The sequence below is a fragment of the Cibotium barometz genome, chromosome 30 (assembly GCF_041138505.1).
Source record: "Cibotium barometz isolate CiBa-2024 chromosome 30, ASM4113850v1, whole genome shotgun sequence".
Lineage (NCBI taxonomy): Eukaryota > Viridiplantae > Streptophyta > Polypodiopsida > Cyatheales > Cibotiaceae > Cibotium > Cibotium barometz.
The window spans coordinates 31,805,100-31,824,558 of record NC_141075.1 but is presented as its reverse complement, the minus strand read 5'-3'; the positions used below and the strand labels follow the sequence as shown (position 1 = coordinate 31,824,558).

Here is a 19,459-nt window from a genome sequence, read left to right as displayed (position 1 = left end):
GCATGAATTTGTGCTGGAGCATACGGCTAAGATGGCTAACCACAAGTTTCTCTGATCTGCATCAAAAGAAAGTGTTTTCACGTTTGCTGTGTATTTAGGACGTAATGTTTCTGTAGTATATATAATTGTGTAGGGCAGCAGAGTGTGAAACACAATCAATTTCATTAGGGCAGCTGCATGCGGTTTGCAATTGCCACATTAATTACCTGTTTTGTGGCTTGTAGTGCTGACAGCTCGATTACGAGCAGCTTTGGTCCGGATATCTCAAGGGTTGGAAGATCAACGCTCTAAGAATGCTATGGCTGCAAACAATCAACCACCCTATCCTACTTCAAGCAGTCCATTGAACCTCTCTGATGTTGCTCAGATGGGTCTAAATCAGGGATCTTCAAGCACCTTTTTGTCTGCTGTGAACATGTATGGCCTGAAGGTATGTACTTATTAACTTTCCATTTTTCTCATCAGGTGGCACTTTACTTATTTATTTGTCCATGGAATTCAATCTAGTATTGTACATTCCTTTTTTGTGGACCTATATTGCCACAGGCTAGATGACAAGGCCTTGCAGCTGAAATCTGCCTTGCCATCGTTAAAAAGGATGGTGGTGTCTCACATTGTTAACTTTTCGGTTACACCTTATGATATTTAAAACATACTGAATTCTTAGTGTCGAGGAAAAACGGTAATGCAGGGCACACAAATATTTTCCGGTAAAGGTGCTGGGCCTTTTTTGATACACCACTAGTGGTTTGTGATTTAAAACCATATGGACAAAGCTTGAAATTGTAACACTGCCTGCCAAAGGGGTCTGACCCTTTCAAATATTTCCCAATGAAGGTTCTGGCCTTTTCGAATGGTTGGGGGTTCTCATTGCTAACTTTTTTTGATACACCACTAGTGGTTTGTGATTTAAAACCATATGGACAAAGCTTGAAATTGTAACACACGCCCACCTGCCTGCTCACCAAAGGGATCTCACCCTTTCAAATATTTCCCAAAAAAGGTTCTGGGCAGGTGGTCGGGACATACCCCAGGGCTATATTGCTTGCCCACATCAATCCAAATTAATGGGAGGCTTACATGAGAGTTAGGCCACAAGTTACAACCTCTCTAGAGGAACTGATCCGGCCATGAGCTAGATGGGCAATCACTTTGATCCACACGAGGTCCCATCACCTTGCGGTTGAGGCTGGAGCTTTGGGGAGCAGACATAAGAAAACGGACTATGCCCCCTATGTGACGTGCAGGTGATAGAGACTGAGCAGCACACATTTCTTGTTTGCTCAACTTACGCTCACATTCGATGACAATTTTATAGTAAAACAGACTATGCAGCCTGTGTGACATGCAGGTGTTAAAGGCTCAGCAGCACAGATTTCTTGTTTGCTCAGAGGGAAACACTAAAAATCTTATAAACAGACTGGTTAATGCCTAAAAAGGCTCCTAATCCTAGCTAAATAGAAGTATTTCCAGGTCTGTGCATGTGTGCCAAGCTTGATGACTGGAATCCAATTGACCTTGGATCATTGACATCATCCCTTTACCGCATGTGGACTCCATCCTTGGCATCCTGCTTCCAAAACTTGATGCACTCTTGACCACTTGGATCCTTTCTTGAAAACCTTTTGCAGCAACCTTGGATTGCTCCAATCTCTAATGCTCTGTTATGTGTTGAGAAATGTGCGTCTGTTCTTCTTGTCCCCTCCTTGAGCTGGACACTCGTACCTTTCTTGGGCTGAGAGCATGATCCCTTATTGAAAACCTGCAACCCCTTGTTCCTCTGCTCATCCTTCTACCATGGTGGCCCATTGAGCATCTAGGCGAACCCACAATACCCACCGCAGGGCTCTATACCTCATGGCTGCCCAAAATATGGCTCCACTGGGATACCTAAAGATGATGGTGCAGAACCTCTTGGTTGCGTTTTCCTGTCTTGGACCAAAACCAGCCACCTTTTTACTGTGTGTTTTCCAAATCTTCACCAATTCAGCACCTCTGGGATCATCCATGCCACCACTTGGTCCCACCACCACAAGGTCAAGACACTGGCGAGGGTTTCATCCTTGCAAGATGAAGCAAGGGTGGGTGGGACAATACCCTAAGATCATCCAGGATCTCATACCAATGTCACATGCAGAAGAATTGCTTGTATTAAGAACTTTGCAAAACACAATTGATAAATAGAGAGAGATGTTGATGCAATAGTCTTTTTTGTATATATGTATCATTATGTACATAGATCCTAGCCAACATGGCCTCCAAAAGGAAACACCTAAGCCTATTACCTACCCCACAAACCAGGGATCTTATGATCACACAATGAATTTCACTTACCTATTCATAGGCTCATGGAACTGCCCCTATATCTACCCGATTGCTATCGGCTAGGTTCTTGGACAACAAAACACCAAAAATCCCATAAACACATTGGCTAATGCCTAAAAAGGCTCCTAATCGTAGCTAAATTAGTCTCAGTCCTTTCTTTGGATCTCATACCAGTTTGCTCTCTCATATAAGTGTTTGTAAGGGGCCTTTTATCTTTGAGACCATGCAAAGACATCCAAGAGCTATGTAATTGGTTCTCTTTATTAATAATAATTTTCATTTTTTCCAAAAAAGTGGGGCTGCCAATATTTTGAGAGTTATTGTTAGGAATGAGACAAATGCTTTGATCCTTGAACGTAAATGAATCCTCTTACAAAATATTTGCACATCAATATGTTTATCAACATCAATTGAATCTTAGATGAGGATTGGACAAGGAAGATCTAGTGGTTTACAAAATCAGGATTAATCGGCCACGTACAGAAGACTGAAGATCACCTACACAACATGTCAGACATTTGGGATATCTTGCGGGGTGGAATCTTTCACTTCGCGATGCTACAGATTGGGTGTTGCAAAAACTTATGATTAAATTGGAATATTGGAAGCTCTCTACTTGGCCACTTCATGTGAGATTGAGAATAGTTCAATCAATTTTGATGGCATACATTCAGTTTTTCCTCCCTCTTCTAGCATGGTCTAAAAACCAAATCTCTGGTTTCATGACAAAAAGCATTGAACTTTTTTGGCAAAACTCTTGATATAAGAAGGCCTTGCGACTCCTCAAGTATGAGTTCATATACTTACCGAAAATGCATGGAGGGCTTAATATTCTGAATATCCATTATCATGTTTTGGCATGCAAAGCCACTCTGCTTACAATTTTTATTGCGCAGACAACCTTGGACACTTATGGTTGCAGCTCTTTGCATTGATGTGAATATAGATGCATTTGGGAAATGGCAGCTAACTCACTGGGAACTTTTATTTGGCTATGTGGAGGGTAGAATTGATCGATGCCCTCTTGTCTCTCATCTCCTTGCAAAGTGGAAGCTTGTTTTGCAATATATTCAGTGGTCGGGTAGACCTCCTGAGATTGGCAACAGTATGAGACATGAAAATATCTTTTGGTGCCGTGCATTCCCTACTCCGTCGACTCTCCGTTTCCCTAGGCAAGCTCCTGTCTTTCTACGAAAGGCATTTGGGTTTGGCAAGATGTTGATGCTGAAGGAAATGTTTTGTCCTTTCCTCGAGCTGAAAGCCGTTGGCACTTGGGTATGCACTACAGACCTTTATGGCGTATGTTGCAGGAACAATTGCAGCCTTTTACTCCTTTTATGGTTGTTCTGGATGGTGAAAGAACGGAGTCACATCCATGAGGGCCAAAGCCTGTAAAACAGCCTATATATTGCATAAATCCAGAAATTTCAACAAGCTTTAGGACTGTTTTGCTGAAAAACAGCCATCCGGGGTGTGCAAGATGGTGTAGAGTAGTGAGAATCATCTTCCCCAAGCTGGATATGGCTATGGTGGGTTTAGAAATGAAGAGATGGTGAAAAATCAGAGTTTTCAGCCTCCAAAAACCAGCTTGAAGCTCAAACTCGTCCAAGACATAACTCTCTCGTATTCAAATAAGCAAGAAAATGCTACAATGCCATGTGTAGAGTTGAATTGACAAGTGTTAGGACACTTGTCTCACTTTTATCCTCATATCTGCCACATGTCCCAAATCCAAAGGCCAAAAATTCCACAATCTTCAGCTCTAAGAATATCCCAGATAATAGCTTAGTTCACAATGGCGATTTGGCAATACTCGATCTCTGTCAAATTTCAGATGTAATGATCGAACAAAACCATCGGAGATTACCAAAAATAGCAACTTTTCCTAAAATTTAGGAGATAATCTCTTTGTGTTTCACCACATATGAAATACATGTAAGCACCACGTAGAAACCTATTTCATTGCTCAATCTCTCCCAAATCCTCAAGAGTAGACTGCTGTGAATCGCCTGCGAGCCCCGCTTCTCCCCCCCCCCCCGCTGCTTCTCGCCATCGCGCCCCCCTCTCCCCCCCGCCAGTCCGCCTGCATTGCGCCTTCTCTCCCCCGCCTTCTGCCTCACGTCCTCCCCCGCCTTCACTCCCCCGCCTCCCTCCTCTTTTCCGCCTTCTTTCCCCCCCGCCTTCTCTTCCTTCGCCACCTTCCACGCTGCCGGCCCAGCCATTCCCCCCGCCGCTTGCTTGCTTCCTTCCCCCGTCATCTTTTCCTCCGCTTCTCTAACCCCCTTCGCCTCCTTCTCCCCCCGCCTCTCTTCTCTCCCCCGCCTCCTCTCCCCCCTCCGCCTTCTCTCTCCTCCCTTCCGTCTCCCCCCTCCGCCTTCTCTCTCCTCCCTTCCTTCTCCCCCTCCTCTCGCCCCTCCGCCGTCTCTCTCCTCCCTTCCGCCTCTCTTCCCTCCCCGCCATAGCCCCCCCCCCCCCCCCCCCCCCCCCCCCCCCCCCCGCTCCCGCTCCCGCTATCCTGTAGCCATCCGCCTCCTTTTTTCCTCGCAGGGCTGTGTCCCTCCCGTTGGTGACCCCGGTTTCTGGCTTTTTCCCTTTGGAGGACTCCATGGAAGCCGCTCCGACTAACCCTGCCGATTCCGGTCTCCGTCTGGAGTTCACAGCTGAAGATCTTCAGTTGTTTGTTTCCACAGTTTCCGCTCTTGAGGCCTCCTCCTTGGTCTGCAAGATAGTGGGTAGCCGTCCGATGCGGAGAGAGCTTCGCGACCTTCTGCAAGGCAGCCTTGTTGGCGTGCCCGCCAAGATCGTCAGCGTAGATTTTTTGGGACGTGGCTACTACCAGGTGGATTTCGAGTCCCCACAGGCAGCTCAGATGGTGCTGGCTCGGAGCCCCATTGCCCTCCGCTCATCCCGGGCGTTCCTGGCGCGATGGACTCATGGTTTCGACCCCGCTTCTGACCCGCTAGCAGGCGCGACAGGTTTCCCCGTCACTATCTGCTTTCCTGGACTCCGTAGGGAGTACTTGCCCCTCTTGTCATCCATTGGCAAGGCGTTCGGGCAGGTGGTGGAGACGCCTCAGACAGCGGCTTCAGTGATTGCTCGGGCAGCAGGACTCCCGGCCATTCGGGTTGTGGTTCCGTCACCGGAGTCACTCCCGAAGACGATCCTTCTCCCTTGTCTTTCTGGAGGTCATATGATACAGCGCGTGGAGTATTCGGGCCTCCCCGGCCAGTGTTACACATGTCGGGAGATGGGCCATCTCGCACGCGCCTGTCCCCGCAAGGGGACTCATCCTTCACGCTATGCCGCCTCTGGACCCCCTGCAGGAGTCCCGAGGGGTGGCCATCCACTTCAGAGACCGGACATCCCTGGCTCGCCACAGCAGGCGCCATCATCTGACGAGCAGGCCCCGGCGGAGGATGCCGCGCAGTCCCAGGAGGCTGGCGGATGGCAGGAGGTTCGCCGGCGGAAACGCCCGGCCTGCAGGGACCGTCGCAGACGCCAGCAGGCAGCACAGGCTGGCGGACAGGCGACTCCGGGTGGCGTAAAGGCACCTACCCGCACTTATGCTCCTGTCAGGGTTAGGCGGCCAGCAGGTCCCACCCCGATGGACGAGGATTCAGACTCAATGCCCGTTGAGGCCGCTGGTGGAGCCTCCCACGTGGAGACCCCGCTCCCGCCTCCCCCCGCGGGGGGCCCCGCCCCCTCCTTGGAGCAGATTCCTGAGGATCCCGGGCCGCACTCTTCGCCCCCCGGCTCCCCTTCCCCCCACCCGGAGAGCACTCCTTCCACCCTCCCCTCTCCCCCCCCAGCCCCCCCCTCCCTTCTCCCCCGGCGGCCCCCCCTGACACCTATCCTCTGGCAGATGCCTCTCCATCCTCTCCTCGCTCTCCCCCCTCCTCGCCGCGAGCCCCCATCCCTCCCTCGGCCTCTCCAGGATACTTCGCCAGACCACCCACTGCCCCGGGGCAGCGCAGCTGGGTAGGCCAGAGCTCAGTCCAGCGGCTGTTCCACCGCCACTCCGGGCCGGTGGAGATGGCGATCCTTGCTTCGCCCGCCACAGAGTTCTCTCCAGCCTCCCCTGGGGGGCCCCCGCGAGTGATGGGGCTACCAGTGGATTACGGTTTTTTCAGGTGCCTCCAGCTGGATGCTGGCCCTTTCGAGACACTGGTCGCGCCCTTGCGAGTTTGCGTGGTGTGCCATCCCTCTCGTTCTCCCTCTGTGGTGAGCAGCATGGTGGCTTTCTCCTTTCCTCTCAGTGTTGCCCCAGACACAGCTTGGGATTGCAACTCTGTAGAGGAAGTTTTGCGTGATCAGATACTGGAGTTTTCCCACCACTTCAGTGACTTGGGGCTCACGGACCTATTGCAGACCCGATTACACTCAGCCCGCATGAGCTTGTTTGGTATAGGAGACTGGCGGGCGGATCCGGTCCACACCTCAGTTGAGGCGGTGCTTCTGATTCTCCTGCATGCCGCCCCGAGGGTGCAGCCTACCTTTAGATACATATATGCTGAGGATTGGTCTCACGCCTATGCCCTGGACAGGGCGAAGGCGGAGTGGGGCTGGACACAGAGACAGGTCACCCTCTTTTTGGAGAGACTCCGCACCCGGACAGACAGTGATTATTCTCCCTCCAAGCCGGCGCCCAAGACTCACAGAGTGGAGGGTAGATCATCTGGGCCGGCTGAGAGGGGTGAGCCAGTGGAGGCTGCTTCACTTGCCATAGCTCATCCATGAGGATCCTCTCATGGAACATCCAGGGTCTCGGTGGACATCGCTGCTACATTGGTCGGGGCAGACTTCGTCAGGAGATCCAGAGGGCTCTCGTTGGAGGACCCATAGATATCCTTTTCATCCAGGAGCACCACCTTTCTGCCGGGCGTACCCGCACCTGCGGGAAGATCTTGCCAGGCAGGAGTCACACTTTTTGGTCACCGGCATATGGCTCCCAGGGGAACCAGGGTGGAGTATGCATCTCAGTCAGCGAGCAGCTTCTATCCGAGGTTGTGGACTCTGGCATTCTGGTCCAGGGTCGTGCGCAGTGGATCATCCTTCGGGTTGGGGAAGACCGCATTGGCTTCCTCAACTTCTACGCCCCTAATGGGGCGACCGGGAGAGCCGAGTTCTGGAGCACCATTAGGCAGTCCCTCCCCTTGGCAGACCACTGGTGCCTCGGAGGGGATTGCAACATGCTGGAGGATGCAGAGGACAGGATGGGGGGCAGCCAGGAGACCATTCATGGGCCGGAGCTCGCTGCCTGGGAGGAACTAGTGTTACAGGTGAGAGGCTAGGATCCGTGGACTCTCCCGGAGTTTGGCAGGTTGCAGGGGAGTCTATCTTTCTCGCGCTCGGATAGACGGGCCACAGGAGTTAACCTTTCCCGCATCGACAGGTTTTACATTGATGAGTGGGCCTGTGATAGAGGTGGCACAGTGGGCATACTTGCAGGCTCCTCGTTTTCAGACCACTTTCCAGTGCTTCTCCAGATCGAGGACCCCACGAGAGGAGAGCAGGGCCAGAGCGTCCGGATTCCAGATTGTCTCATAGAGGAGCCCGAGATTGCGATCAGAGTTGAGCAGGTCTGGCCGGAGCTGCAGTTCAGGAGAGGATCGGCAGCCAGCGATCTTGCCAGTGGCTTGCAGGAGATCAGCCAGATGCTCAGACAGGCTGCCTTGGACCGGCTGGAGGCCTTCAAAGAGCAGGAGAGGAGCCTACGGAGGAGTCTAGCGTCCCTCCAGAGACTCCAGGAGAGGGATCCTACGAGCCCTTGGATCTCAGAGCAGATGGAGTCAGCTCGCACTGAGATCAGATCCATCGAGGAGAGGAGGGTGGAGTTCTGATTCCATGCTCGGGCGTCTTTTTGGACACAGGCTGGAGACAGAGTGACTCGAGATTTCTTTGAGGCGACAGGGCCTCGCTTTAGACGAGAGGGTCTCAGGCGTCTTCGGCAGGCTGATGGCCAGGTTGTGGTGGATCCCCCCAGGGTTCGGGCTATAGCCACAGATTTTTACAGGGATCTTCTCTCTGCTGAGCCAGCAGATGACAGGGTGAGAGAGGCTCGGGAGAAGTCTGGAGCTTCACGAGACCGGTTGTGCCGGCCCATTTGCACCACTCCCTTCTCTCCCCCTTCTCGGATACGGAACTGGAGGAGGCTCTTCAGGCATTACCTCGGGGCAAATGCCCTGGAGAGGACGGTCTTTCTGTGGCTTTCTTCCAGAGGTACTGGGGCCTCTTACATAGGGGCTTCAGAGTGGCATTCCAGGAGATTATGGAGCCAGGAGTCATGCCGGACAGCATGGCAGAGGGGTTGATCCACTTGATCCCCAAAGAGGGAGGAGACAGACTGGAGATTAGACAGTGGCGACCGATCACCTTGCTAGGCACGGCCTACAAGGTCCTAGCTAAGGCGATCAGCAGGCGGCTTCAGCCTCACCTTCCGGACATCATCCACTCCACGCAGACAGGCTTCATCCAGGATAGGAGCATTCTGGATAACATTTTCTCTTTCTGGGAGGCTACGGCTCTGGCTAGATTTCGACAGGAGGATCTGGCAGTGCTCCTTCTCGACTTCGAGAAGGCATATGATCGGGTGGACTGGGCCTTCTTGGAAGGCACTATGGAGAGGATGGGCTTCCCCCCTCAGTGGATCCGTGGGGTCTCTGCACTCTACACATCGGCTCATAGCCAGGTACTGATACAGGGCGTGCGCGGAGAGAGGTTCCAGCTCTCGCGCTCGGTGCGGCAAGGGTGCCCCTTGGCGCCCTTTCTTTTTCTTTTTGTGGCGGAGGCCATGAGCACTTTTTTGACGGCACAGGATACAGGTTTGCGGGGCCTCCAGCTTCCCATCCGCACCTCGGAGGAGCTCCTAGACTCGGAGTTTGCGGATGACACTGCTGTCTATCTTCAGGGGGGTGAGGAGAACCTCCGCCGCTTCGCCTTAGCCATGGACAGGTTTTGCAGAGCTTCGGGCGCTTTGATCAACTGGCACAAGTCGTTTGGGTTGTGGGTCAGCTCTATGCCCCCCCCGACTTGGAGGCCAGTTGACGGTTTTCAGTGGCTGCCCCCCGGCACTACAGTGCGTTATTTGGGATGCTATGTGGGCATTGACATATCTCCGGAGCAGCAGATAGCCCCCCTTCTTCTGAGCATTCGGAAGAAGCTTCTGTATTGGAGTACCGCTCGTTTATCTCTGGCTGGCCGAGTAGTTGTGGCCAACCAGGTTCTGCTCGCTACTATGTGGTACATCACTTCTTGCTGGGCCTTCTCTCGGGCGTGCATTGGCCAGGTGCAGAGGCTCATCAGGAACTTTCTTTGGTCCGGTGGCGACGGGCGGCCCGCCAGGGCCAAGGTGGCATGGGCGGTGATCACTCAGCCGAGGGAGAGAGGCGGCCTGGGCATTGTTGATCCTATTTGCCAAAGCCGAGCATTGCTTGGCAAGCTGGTAGTTCGTGGCCTCCTGCCAGGCGCTGAGCCGTGGAAGGAGTTTCTTGTTTCCAGGATGCTCAGCCGCACCCCTTCTCTTAGCGGCCCCTGGACCCCCAGCATCAGGTGGATCTTTACAGAGCAGCGATCCAGAGGAGTGGGCCTTGGCTTCGAGGAGCGTTTTGCAGCTAGCCTTCTGAGGGCCTGGTCGCATCTGAGGCCGTCACTCTTCCAGACTCCCCCGGGCACCGATGAGGAGCGCCTGAGGCAGCCTTTGATCTGGAACCCCTTGATTCGTCTCCCCAGTGGCCATATGGTTGGATCGCGGTCTCACGTGTCGTGGGGCCCGCTGAGCTCTGGCCCAGCCCAGTCCCTAGACGACTGGATAGGTTTTCAGCAGCTGCCTCTAGAGGCTCAGGGGAGGAGACTCAGTGGGATGAGGGGCAGAGAGTTGATGAGACAGGACATTGAGGCGGCCATCCCCCGGGAGTGGCGGACCCCAGTACAGGACCCTCCACCTCCACAGTGGATGGGTGTCTTTACTCGGCATGAGATCCTTCTAGCGGTCTGCGGCACAGCGGAGAGAGTCGCCCCACTCACTTTCGAGGTGGGAGAGGGTGGCCAGCTTCAGAGGACACGACTAGATTTGGATGGGTTCCAGGGATGTATTCTTCAGAGGATGCGGGTGGTCGGCTTTCATCAGAGACAGTGGCATGTAGACCCCTCACCGGCCTCGATAGGGGAGGACTGTTCTTGGAGATTATGGGCTTGGGACAGCAGGCCTCTTATTCGCCTTCAGTGGGATCCAGGTGAGTGGTTTTGGCGAGATCCCTACTTGGCCCCTACCAGCCCAGGCATTCCCTTTTTTCAGTACACAGCGAGGCTGGGGCGGCGGATTCAGAGACACAGGATAGCGAGCACCCCGGCGGCGGCCGAGCATTGGCGGCGACAGGGGCTCTCCCCTGCCTTTCTTAGGGACTTCTGGCAGCGCCTTTGGACCAGCTTCCGGCCCCGGAAGGTGACGCTGTTTCTCTGGCTCACAGCGCATAGAGGACTGGCTGTGGGGGCTTGGCTAGCTTTCGGCAGTCACCCAGGGTCCTGCCCTCGGTGCGGCCATGCACAGGAGTCGCAGCGGCACTGCTTATGGGATTGCCCACAGGCACAGCAGGTCTGGCAGCGCGCTCTCAGGATGGTTTTTGCAGGCTCACCAGGTGAGATGCTGGTGACGTGGGGTGCGGTGGCTTGGGCCACGGACAGCGGCCCGGCCCTTGGATATGAGGACGTCCCTGGCAGTGTGACCATCCAGGTCTCTGACAGGGTGATGGTGGTGGTTCCGACGCCAGATTTCTCTTCGGCAGCCCCTCAGGAGGGGGTCGGGCACAGATGGGAGTTGATCAGCAGCATGACGGCTTGGCACATTTGGAGAGCCCGATGCAGGGAGGCCATTGACCGCCAGGCGACTCCACCGGCGGAGGTCATACAGGCCCTCTGGGTGGACATCATTCATACCTTGAGAGGACACTGGGGGAAACTCCAGGGCGACTCGGACCGCATGAGAGGGCGCCGCAAGGCTTTCCTCCGCACTCGGCAGCCTGGCCCTTTCCTCACCGCGAGGGGCGAGGATGTCACTTGGCACTACAGGCCTCCAGTTTGGCTTTTCTCACCTCCCACATGTACTATTAGGTAGCCCCCCCCCCAGAGAGCGGCCAGCCACGGGGGTGGAGCTCAGGAGTTCACTGTGTTTTTATCCTTCCTTGCGAGGTGAGCTTTGTAGCCTTATGGCGTTTTCTCATTAACTAATAGAAGGATCTTTTTTCCGGGAAAAAAAAAAATCCTCAAGAGTTCGCCATACATACTTTCCATTTGACACTTCAGCTCCAAAGTTGTGTGTCCAAGAAACCATCCGGAGTGCCTGGACCATGCTACGAACACTTGGTCCTCTATATTGGATAATCTCCCATTCCCAAAGCTTGTACATTCTTGATCTTTTGGGTATCCAGAGCCCATCCACACACATGAATTGTGGAGATGGCCAAAATGGTGACCAGTGGATTACTCTTTGCAGCCTTTTGATCATGCTCCTATATGGCTGAGTTTGTACTTCGACATGTCACTAGCTGATTGATAGTTATTAGCTAAGAGATTATTGCTGATTAACAACAGTTATTTGACTCATTAGTATTTTAGAGACATGGTTGCAGATGTGGTCCTTGCTTTGATAGCTGAAATTTATGAAGATATGGATATTGCTTGGTACCATTTTGTATCCCGTATGCAAGGGGTGATTACAGATTATGGTAAATGGTATATGATTGAGGAGAGAACAAATTCAGGAGGCAGCTGAAGAATCAATTGCAAACACTTGAAGAAATTAGCCATGTCCATTCCTTATCTCCTCAGGAAGGAAGAGGATCAGATATGTTATGCCAAGCATTAGCTTGAATTGAATAATCATAGAAAGCTACAAAAATGGCAAGTCAAGTCTAGACAAAATTCTATTTTGGATAAGGGCTGCTCCTCAAAAGCTTTCTTTAAAAACTTACATGTAACCATACCAAAACAATGCATCTCACGAGTGCAAAAGGATAATGGAGAGTGGACGCAAAATGTACTGCAGTTAGAGCACGAATGTGTGACTCACTCCAAAAAGTTTTTGCATCACCTCTTGATGAAACCCTTTCTATGACTTGTGCTTGTACAGAAGTGCTTGAGAATGTCAAAGAAATAGTGGATGTTCAGGAAGCCTTTGAATTAGAAAGCCTATTTACATCTGTGGAGATACACAATGCTCTCAAGGCTTTAGGCAAATGGAAATCTCCTTGGTGGGATGGGTTGGCAGTATAATTCTTTTTGCAATTCTAGGACCTGCTTAAGGATCTATTATTACTTATGATCAATCAATCCTGGTAGCAAGGTGTTACGCTAGTATCTTGAAAAGAATGATTAGTGAGGTAGTACCGAAGAAGCAATTTGTCGGTCTTTGAGATTGGCATCCGATTACTCTTATGCTTGTTATTTATAAGATCATCACTAAAATAATCACCTTGAGAGTAAAAAAGATATTGCACAAAGGATTACATCAAGCCGAATAAGGTTTTGTACCCAGAAGACAAAATCACAAATAACATTTGTAACGTTTATGTGGGTATTGAGTATGCCAAATACTCGAAACAGGATGTACTATTGTTGTAGATAGATGTAGCAAAGACTTTTGGTACAACTCACTAGGATTTCATAGCTGCAGCGATGACAAAACTTGGTTTTGGGCCTAAAATGCAATGAGTCATTTATTGGCTTTACCAAGACAGTACGCCGCGTTGTATATTAGGCAAAGGATTGTCATGTCTTTGGATATTAGGTAAATCAGCTAGGTAGGGTTGCCCTTTGAGTGCATTACTATATGCAATTGCCACTCACCCTTTGCTTCTATATACGGACAATCTCATGGATCAAGGACTTCGGCACGGTTTTCAATTGCCTGATGGCAGTAATTTAGTGGCGCAATCTTATGCTGATGATTCCTTTTCTTCCCTAAAAACACTCCGCAAGATTTGCAAACCCTTATGACAACTCTTCAATTGTTTGGGGAAGTTGCAGGATTGTTCATTAATTTCCGCAAATCCAAATTATTCACACTTACGACATTGGATTGGCACAATTTATTATGGCTTGGACAGATTTTTCCACAGTTAGACTTGTTTGCTCAATGTTTTTGATCTTTAAGAAGCTTCCTTCTCTCTGGAGGGCTTCTTTCTTTGTACAATGAAGTAATAGAACAAAGCTTTTACCAAAAAAAGTGTGTTTGTGTGTGTGTGTGTGTGTGTCCCTCCCAACAAAGGCAGGGGATTTCTCTGTCTATCAGTGACAGCGTGCATTGCACGATGAATGTGGAGAAGCAGCCCATTGTCTTGGCAATAAGGGGCCAAGCTTAAAGAGAAGTTCTTTTCTTGTTTTAAGGTAGCATGCGACATGTCTCACATGACAGAAAGAGAAATGAAAGGAGGAATGGTTTTCTTTGTGCAATCTTAATGGATTAGATGGCATACACTGCCTTCTAATCAATATTATCGTACAATGTATTTTACATGTTTTCATGGGATTTAGCTGTGGTCAATGAGACGGTGACTCTAGCCTTTTCATGTCTGCTGATGGTGTTTCCATTGCAAAAAACAATCTCAAATGAGCATTTTCTAGTATATATGCAAGCTTGGTCCCCTATAACATAATACACGTTTTCTTCTTTAGACAGAAACATGCCCCTTAGTTTTTATCATGTTATGGTCTAATTCTTTTGTACTCTCTGCCTAGTTGTCATTTGTATTAATATTTTCAACACTTTCTATTTGTCTACTGCAGGAACGTTATGTAGCAGTCGAGTCATTGTCCTGTGTTGCCCAGATGTTGAAAAGATCACGATCTCACCTACAGACAGTGCTAACACAAGATGCATTGGCTTCGCTGGACTATTTCTACAGCCGGACAGTAAGCACAGACCCCCTCAAATCAAGAGAATGTATTCTGAATAAAACCTATGAGAACTGAATCATAAGAGTTTTAATGTCAATTGGAGTCCATGTGAGAAGCTTAGTGAGTAGGAACTATTTGTTTCTGAATGATCATCTACTCTACCAGCCAGGAGATAGAAAGTAGGTGCAATCGAATGCTAATGAAGCTGTTCACTAAGGTAGCCACAAAATACTTTCAACCCATTTCACCACATCCAAGCAAGGGCACTTCTCCTTTATCCCCAATATATCTGCTCTCATTTATTAGACATCTTAAGTGGATGGCTAGGTGAAACTATTGACTTAAAAACCAAAGAAAACCTCTCCGTTTTTGAAAGAATTATCAGGATGAAACATTCACAAAGCACAACAAGACTTCTCATTTCCCCCCAAATTTTCCCTGCTGGTCCAGGAGAAAAATTCATCTCCATTAGACAACCGGGGTTGGAGCTTCTTTAGCACTATGAGCAAACTATGCATATGTAATTGGCAGTGTGCATTGTTGAGGAACCCTTACTGATTTTGCTGATTATTTGGAAAGGCAGGCTCCAAGTGAATGAAAAACCAAGTCTCTATCTTACTTTCATGATGTAGTCCTTCATATTATAATCAATACGATTATACAAGCATAGCTGTGAATTGAACTATCAAGCCTCAGTTTGTTATGGTGGACTGTGTGACTAACTCCTTTACTCTATCAGGCTGTATAGACATAGAATCATAGGGTGGTAGGATTATCTTGAAGGACCCTATGATTAGGTTTTTGCTGAGGCTTCTTGTGGTGTTGTTGGGCATTGCCTTGCAAGGTGGACCATATGATGGTTGGCAATCATTGCCCTTGTGAGCCCTGTATATGCAGCCTTTTGCTGGCAAGAGCCATCTAGACGTAGGATGTTAATGTACTGTGAATGTGCCTCTAGACTGGGTACAATCACACAAAGTGATGAGATGTGAGGTCGCACATGCATTTAAATGTTGTTGTTGTGGTCCTAGGCACCTCAACTGCGTGTCTCAGATGTCCGACATGAACATGCCTGCCATGCTACAGTTCTCTGATGTGGATGTGCAATGATGAAGTGGCACTATGCCACACTCTTAAAAATAAATGCACAACCTCCTAGGCAGCCCGCGAGGGCTTCTGGTCTCCTTATTTCTTTGACAGTGGGATCTTATGAAATGCGGCTTTAAAGCTGCCTTCAATGAGATTATGATCACGGGAGCCATGCCGGAGACGTTCTCAGAGGGATTGATCTATTTGATTCCCGAGGAGGGTGGTGGCAGATTGGAGATTCGGTTGTGGAGACCACCCTCCTAGGGACCGCCTACAAAATTCTAGCCATGGCCATCAGCGGCGATTGGAGCCTTTCCTCTCCCATTTGATCCATGGTATGCAGGCGGGTTTCGTTCAAGATTGGAGCATCCTGTACAACATCTTCACTTTCTGGGAGGCGGCCGCTTTAGCCAGGTTGAGGGAGCAGGATCTTGTTGTTCTCCTCCTTGATTTTGAGAAAACCTATGAGAGAGTGGACTCGGGCTTTCTGGAGGGGATGATGTGTGGGATGGGATTTCTTGAGGAGTGGGTCCGAGGTGTTTCTGGGCTCTACTCAGCTTCACACAGCCAAGTTTTCATTCAGAGAGCCAGAGGTGATAGACTTTCGCTTTCTTGTCCGCTTTCTTGTTTGGTCCTTTCAAGCTGTTCACCACTGGCACCTTATCTATTTTTGTTTATAGTTGAGGCCATGAGTAGTTTTCTCTCTGCTCAGGGGACAGGACAGGACCAATTGGATCGACTCAACTTGAGTTCCAATTGCAGTGGCGGCTGGGATTAGTTGGTGTAAGGTGTGACCAGGATACATTTGTAGTCCCGCTTTGTACACGGGTTGCAATCCCGATTGAAACCTTCTGTTCCTTTCCACCTCGGTGAGATGCATAAATGGAGACACCAATCCTCCAGGCATTTCCGGGCATGTACACACAGGCACAAGTCCCAACGGAAAGCCAAGTCCACAGTATCATATGAGTGGCATCAATCCTTGGCATATGCATGTGTCATGGACGCTAGTCCAATGTACATACATAATGAGAAAGCACGGGTGGACCAATTTGGGGGGCCAAATGGTGACAGGTTGACCCTTGTCGCACCAGCGGTTGCGATCGCCAACAGTCTGCCATTCCTGGTCTCGCTCCTCCTGGGGGTGAGGCCTCCCCTCAAGAGGGGGAGAGGGGGGCTGTCTCGGTGGGGAGGACGAGGTGGTTGGAGACATGGCCATTGAGCCGCCGGTGGATACAACTCCACCAGCTGTAGTAAATGCGAGTTGTCGAAGCAGGGAATCGCCAAAGTGGTGGGAAGGTTTTGTGGGGAGGCTACAATACAAGTATCCAGAGCATGGGGAGTTTGTCCGCGTTAGCAACTGTCTGCCGCAGATGCGTTTTTTTTTTTTTTGGGGGGGGGGGGGGGACTCAAGCACCTGGCCCAATGTACGGCCGATAGTTGCTAGATGCACCAAGTACGCCTTGGGGAGACCGGGAAAGCAAATGGTGACTGTGAAGCCGGTGACTTTGGCCAAAGGGTCTGTAGACTTTGGCTGAAGGGTCTGTATCTGGAGAGAAATAGTGGCACCAGTTGGAGAAGAAAGTGTGTGCCTCCTGAATTATAATTGGGTCCACATTAGGGTACTTTCTACCAAGGCTGTGGAGGCAAAATTGATCCTGATGTAGCCGTTGGCCAAGAACTGGATGTTGGTAATCCATCCTTGGTCTCCCCAATGAGACCTGCCTATAAGAGGTCTTGGAGTTGCCCAATTGCAGACAAGTGTGGTAGCTTCCAAGAGAGAACCCAAGAGGCTAAGAGTGGAGGTTCGCTTCAGAGAAAAAGCAGTTGGGGGAGGCCTCGGACAGGGATGAGGGAGTGGCTGCCATGAAGTCCTCCGAAGGCGAGAGTCCAGGGGCGGTTCGAACTAGGAAAAGAGCAATAATTCTGAGACTAGGCAGAACTGAGATCAATGGGGGCAGGGAGGGAGGGGCTCAAGCACCTCGGCCAATGTACGGCCGATAGTCGGTAGGTGCGCCAAGTACTCCTTGGGGAGCCCGGGGAAGCAAATGGTGACTGTGAAGCCGGTGACTCTGGCCAAAGGGTCTGTATCTGGAGAGAAATAGTGGCGCCATTTGGTGAAGAAAGCGTGTGCATCCCGAATTATAATCGGGCTCCACATTAGGGTACTTTCTACCAAGCCTGTGTAGTCGAACTCGATCCTGATGTAGCCGTTGCCAAAGAGCTGGATGTTGGTGATCCGTCTCTAGTCTCCCCAATGAGGCCTGCCTCTAAGAGGTCTCGGAGTTGCCCACTTGCTGGCCGGTTGATGACCAGTTTGTGGACAAGCGTGGTAGCTTCCAATGAGTGAACTGAAGAGGCTAAGAGTTGGAAGCCCGCTTCAGGAAAAATGTAGTTGGGGGCAGCCTTGAATGGGGATGAGTGAGTGGCTGACATGGAGTCCTGCGAAGGGGGAAGTCCAGGGGCGGCTCCAACTAGGAAAAGAGCAATAAATGTGAGACTAGGCAGAACTGAGATCTGCGCGTGGAGAGGGATGAGTGAGGCGGAGGACAAGGGCAGGAGAGCTGGCAGGGAGGCGTGGGCGCAGGTGGGGGAGCGAGCGATAGGGGGCGGAAGCTCAAGGGTGAAGGCAGGGGTTGGGGAAGGGGGTGGTGGTGGAAGGACTTGCAGGTTAGGGTCTGGTGTAGGTGGGCTTACACAGGTTCAGGCAGGAGCTCACAACTAATAAGTGATTCTCACACACAAAAGTCTCCCCTGTGTACACTGATTCCCACTTATATCCAGCTGCCTCCACTCATATCCAGCTACATGTGGTAACCATAGTTTTCAGGCGTTTCAGAAATGCCCTGTACGAAACACGTTTCAGAATCGTTTCATACGTTTTTTTATTTTCCAGAAACGTTCCTAAAGCGTTTAATACAGTAAAGGGGTCAAAAAAGCCCTAATTTGGCTTGGTATATACAAAAAATGCAATTTTGTGCATACCAACATGCAAAAACATTGAAAAGTGGTGGCAAAAGCATTGAAATTAACGTAAAACACCATGTGAGTGCATATAACATGATTTGTGGTCCACTGTCCAGGGTCTATGGCAAATTCCAATGCATGCTACATACTGCATCATAGAATAAAGCATCACAAATGGAATAAACTCTCCCCCCAAAAAAACCTCAAGAGGCAAAAAAGGGCTCAAAAAAGACGTTTTGTACATTTGAAACGTTTCTTACACGTTTTCTACAGTTTCAAAAGGTAAGAAACACGTTTCTATGCAACTATGGTGGTAATCCTCTTTTAGGGCTCTGATGTCTCTAAATTGAAGATAATATCTCTCCTGGTAAAAGTCTTTGCAAAGCCTCCAGGAGCTGACCATTCTGTGCCAATGCAATTCCAAGTGGCCATCTTCAGTCCTGTGATGGTGTCATAGATCTCGTCCTGTTTTGTAGGGCGTCTATCTGTTATGATGAGCTGACCATCACGTATAGACAGCCCATTGCCCTGTTTTGCGTGCCTGCTGATGAACTTGTATCATGATGGGTGTATGTGACAATGGTAATCCATTCAGTTACCTCTGTGGGACGTGACATGTAACCAAAATAATAGTGACAACCAAAGGCAAACACTACGAATTTACAGTGTTGATGGGGAGTCAAATCATAATTGTAGATGCTTAGAGCACCACAAGATTCCTAGAGTGTCTGCACGAGTTAGGGGTTTGTCCCAGGTGCAATCATGTGCTATCTCGTAGGAATAAATTTATGCAACTCTGGATCAGCGCTGTTTGTCTTTACTTGGCAGTGGGTCTTGAGAGTCATTATATCACTTGAGCTTCATTTTTTATCTTTACTATAGTAGGTGGCTTTAGAGGTGTTGTGGTTTATGTCTACTTTTGAGCTTAGACCTTCAGTGACTATCATTTGAGCAGCATTATTTATCTTTACTGCCTTAGGTGGCCTTAGAGCTGATGTGGAAGAAGTCCCGAACAGGTGCACATGGAAGGTATCCTGGGAACCTAGATCCTGCAATATCTATAAAGCGAAGCCACTAACTATGCTTCTTGCTATTCAGTGCATTTTGGAAGAAAAAAGTGAGGAGGGCCTTTGACTGATGAGTGACCTCTCTTGGAGTCAGCACTTTCTGTGGCATTCACTTCACCTGG

At 50.0% G+C, this 19,459-nt stretch overlaps 1 protein-coding gene across 4 annotated transcripts in view; it reads left to right on the top strand.

Moving 5' to 3' along the window:
• LOC147621389 (coiled-coil protein) overlaps nucleotides 1-19,459 on the top strand; it is a 181,092-nt gene that overhangs the window by 117,816 nt on the left and 43,817 nt on the right. For all 4 annotated transcript variants that reach the window (XR_015269822.1, XR_015269821.1, XM_086824147.1 and 1 more), the window contains 2 exons: nucleotides 225-430; nucleotides 14,104-14,229. Coding sequence is in view for 2 of the 4 variants with exons in the window: in XM_086824147.1 (XP_086680273.1) it covers nucleotides 225-430; nucleotides 14,104-14,229 (332 nt within the window). In the remaining 2 variants the exon portion in view is untranslated. The remainder of the gene's footprint in view (nucleotides 1-224; nucleotides 431-14,103; nucleotides 14,230-19,459) is intronic.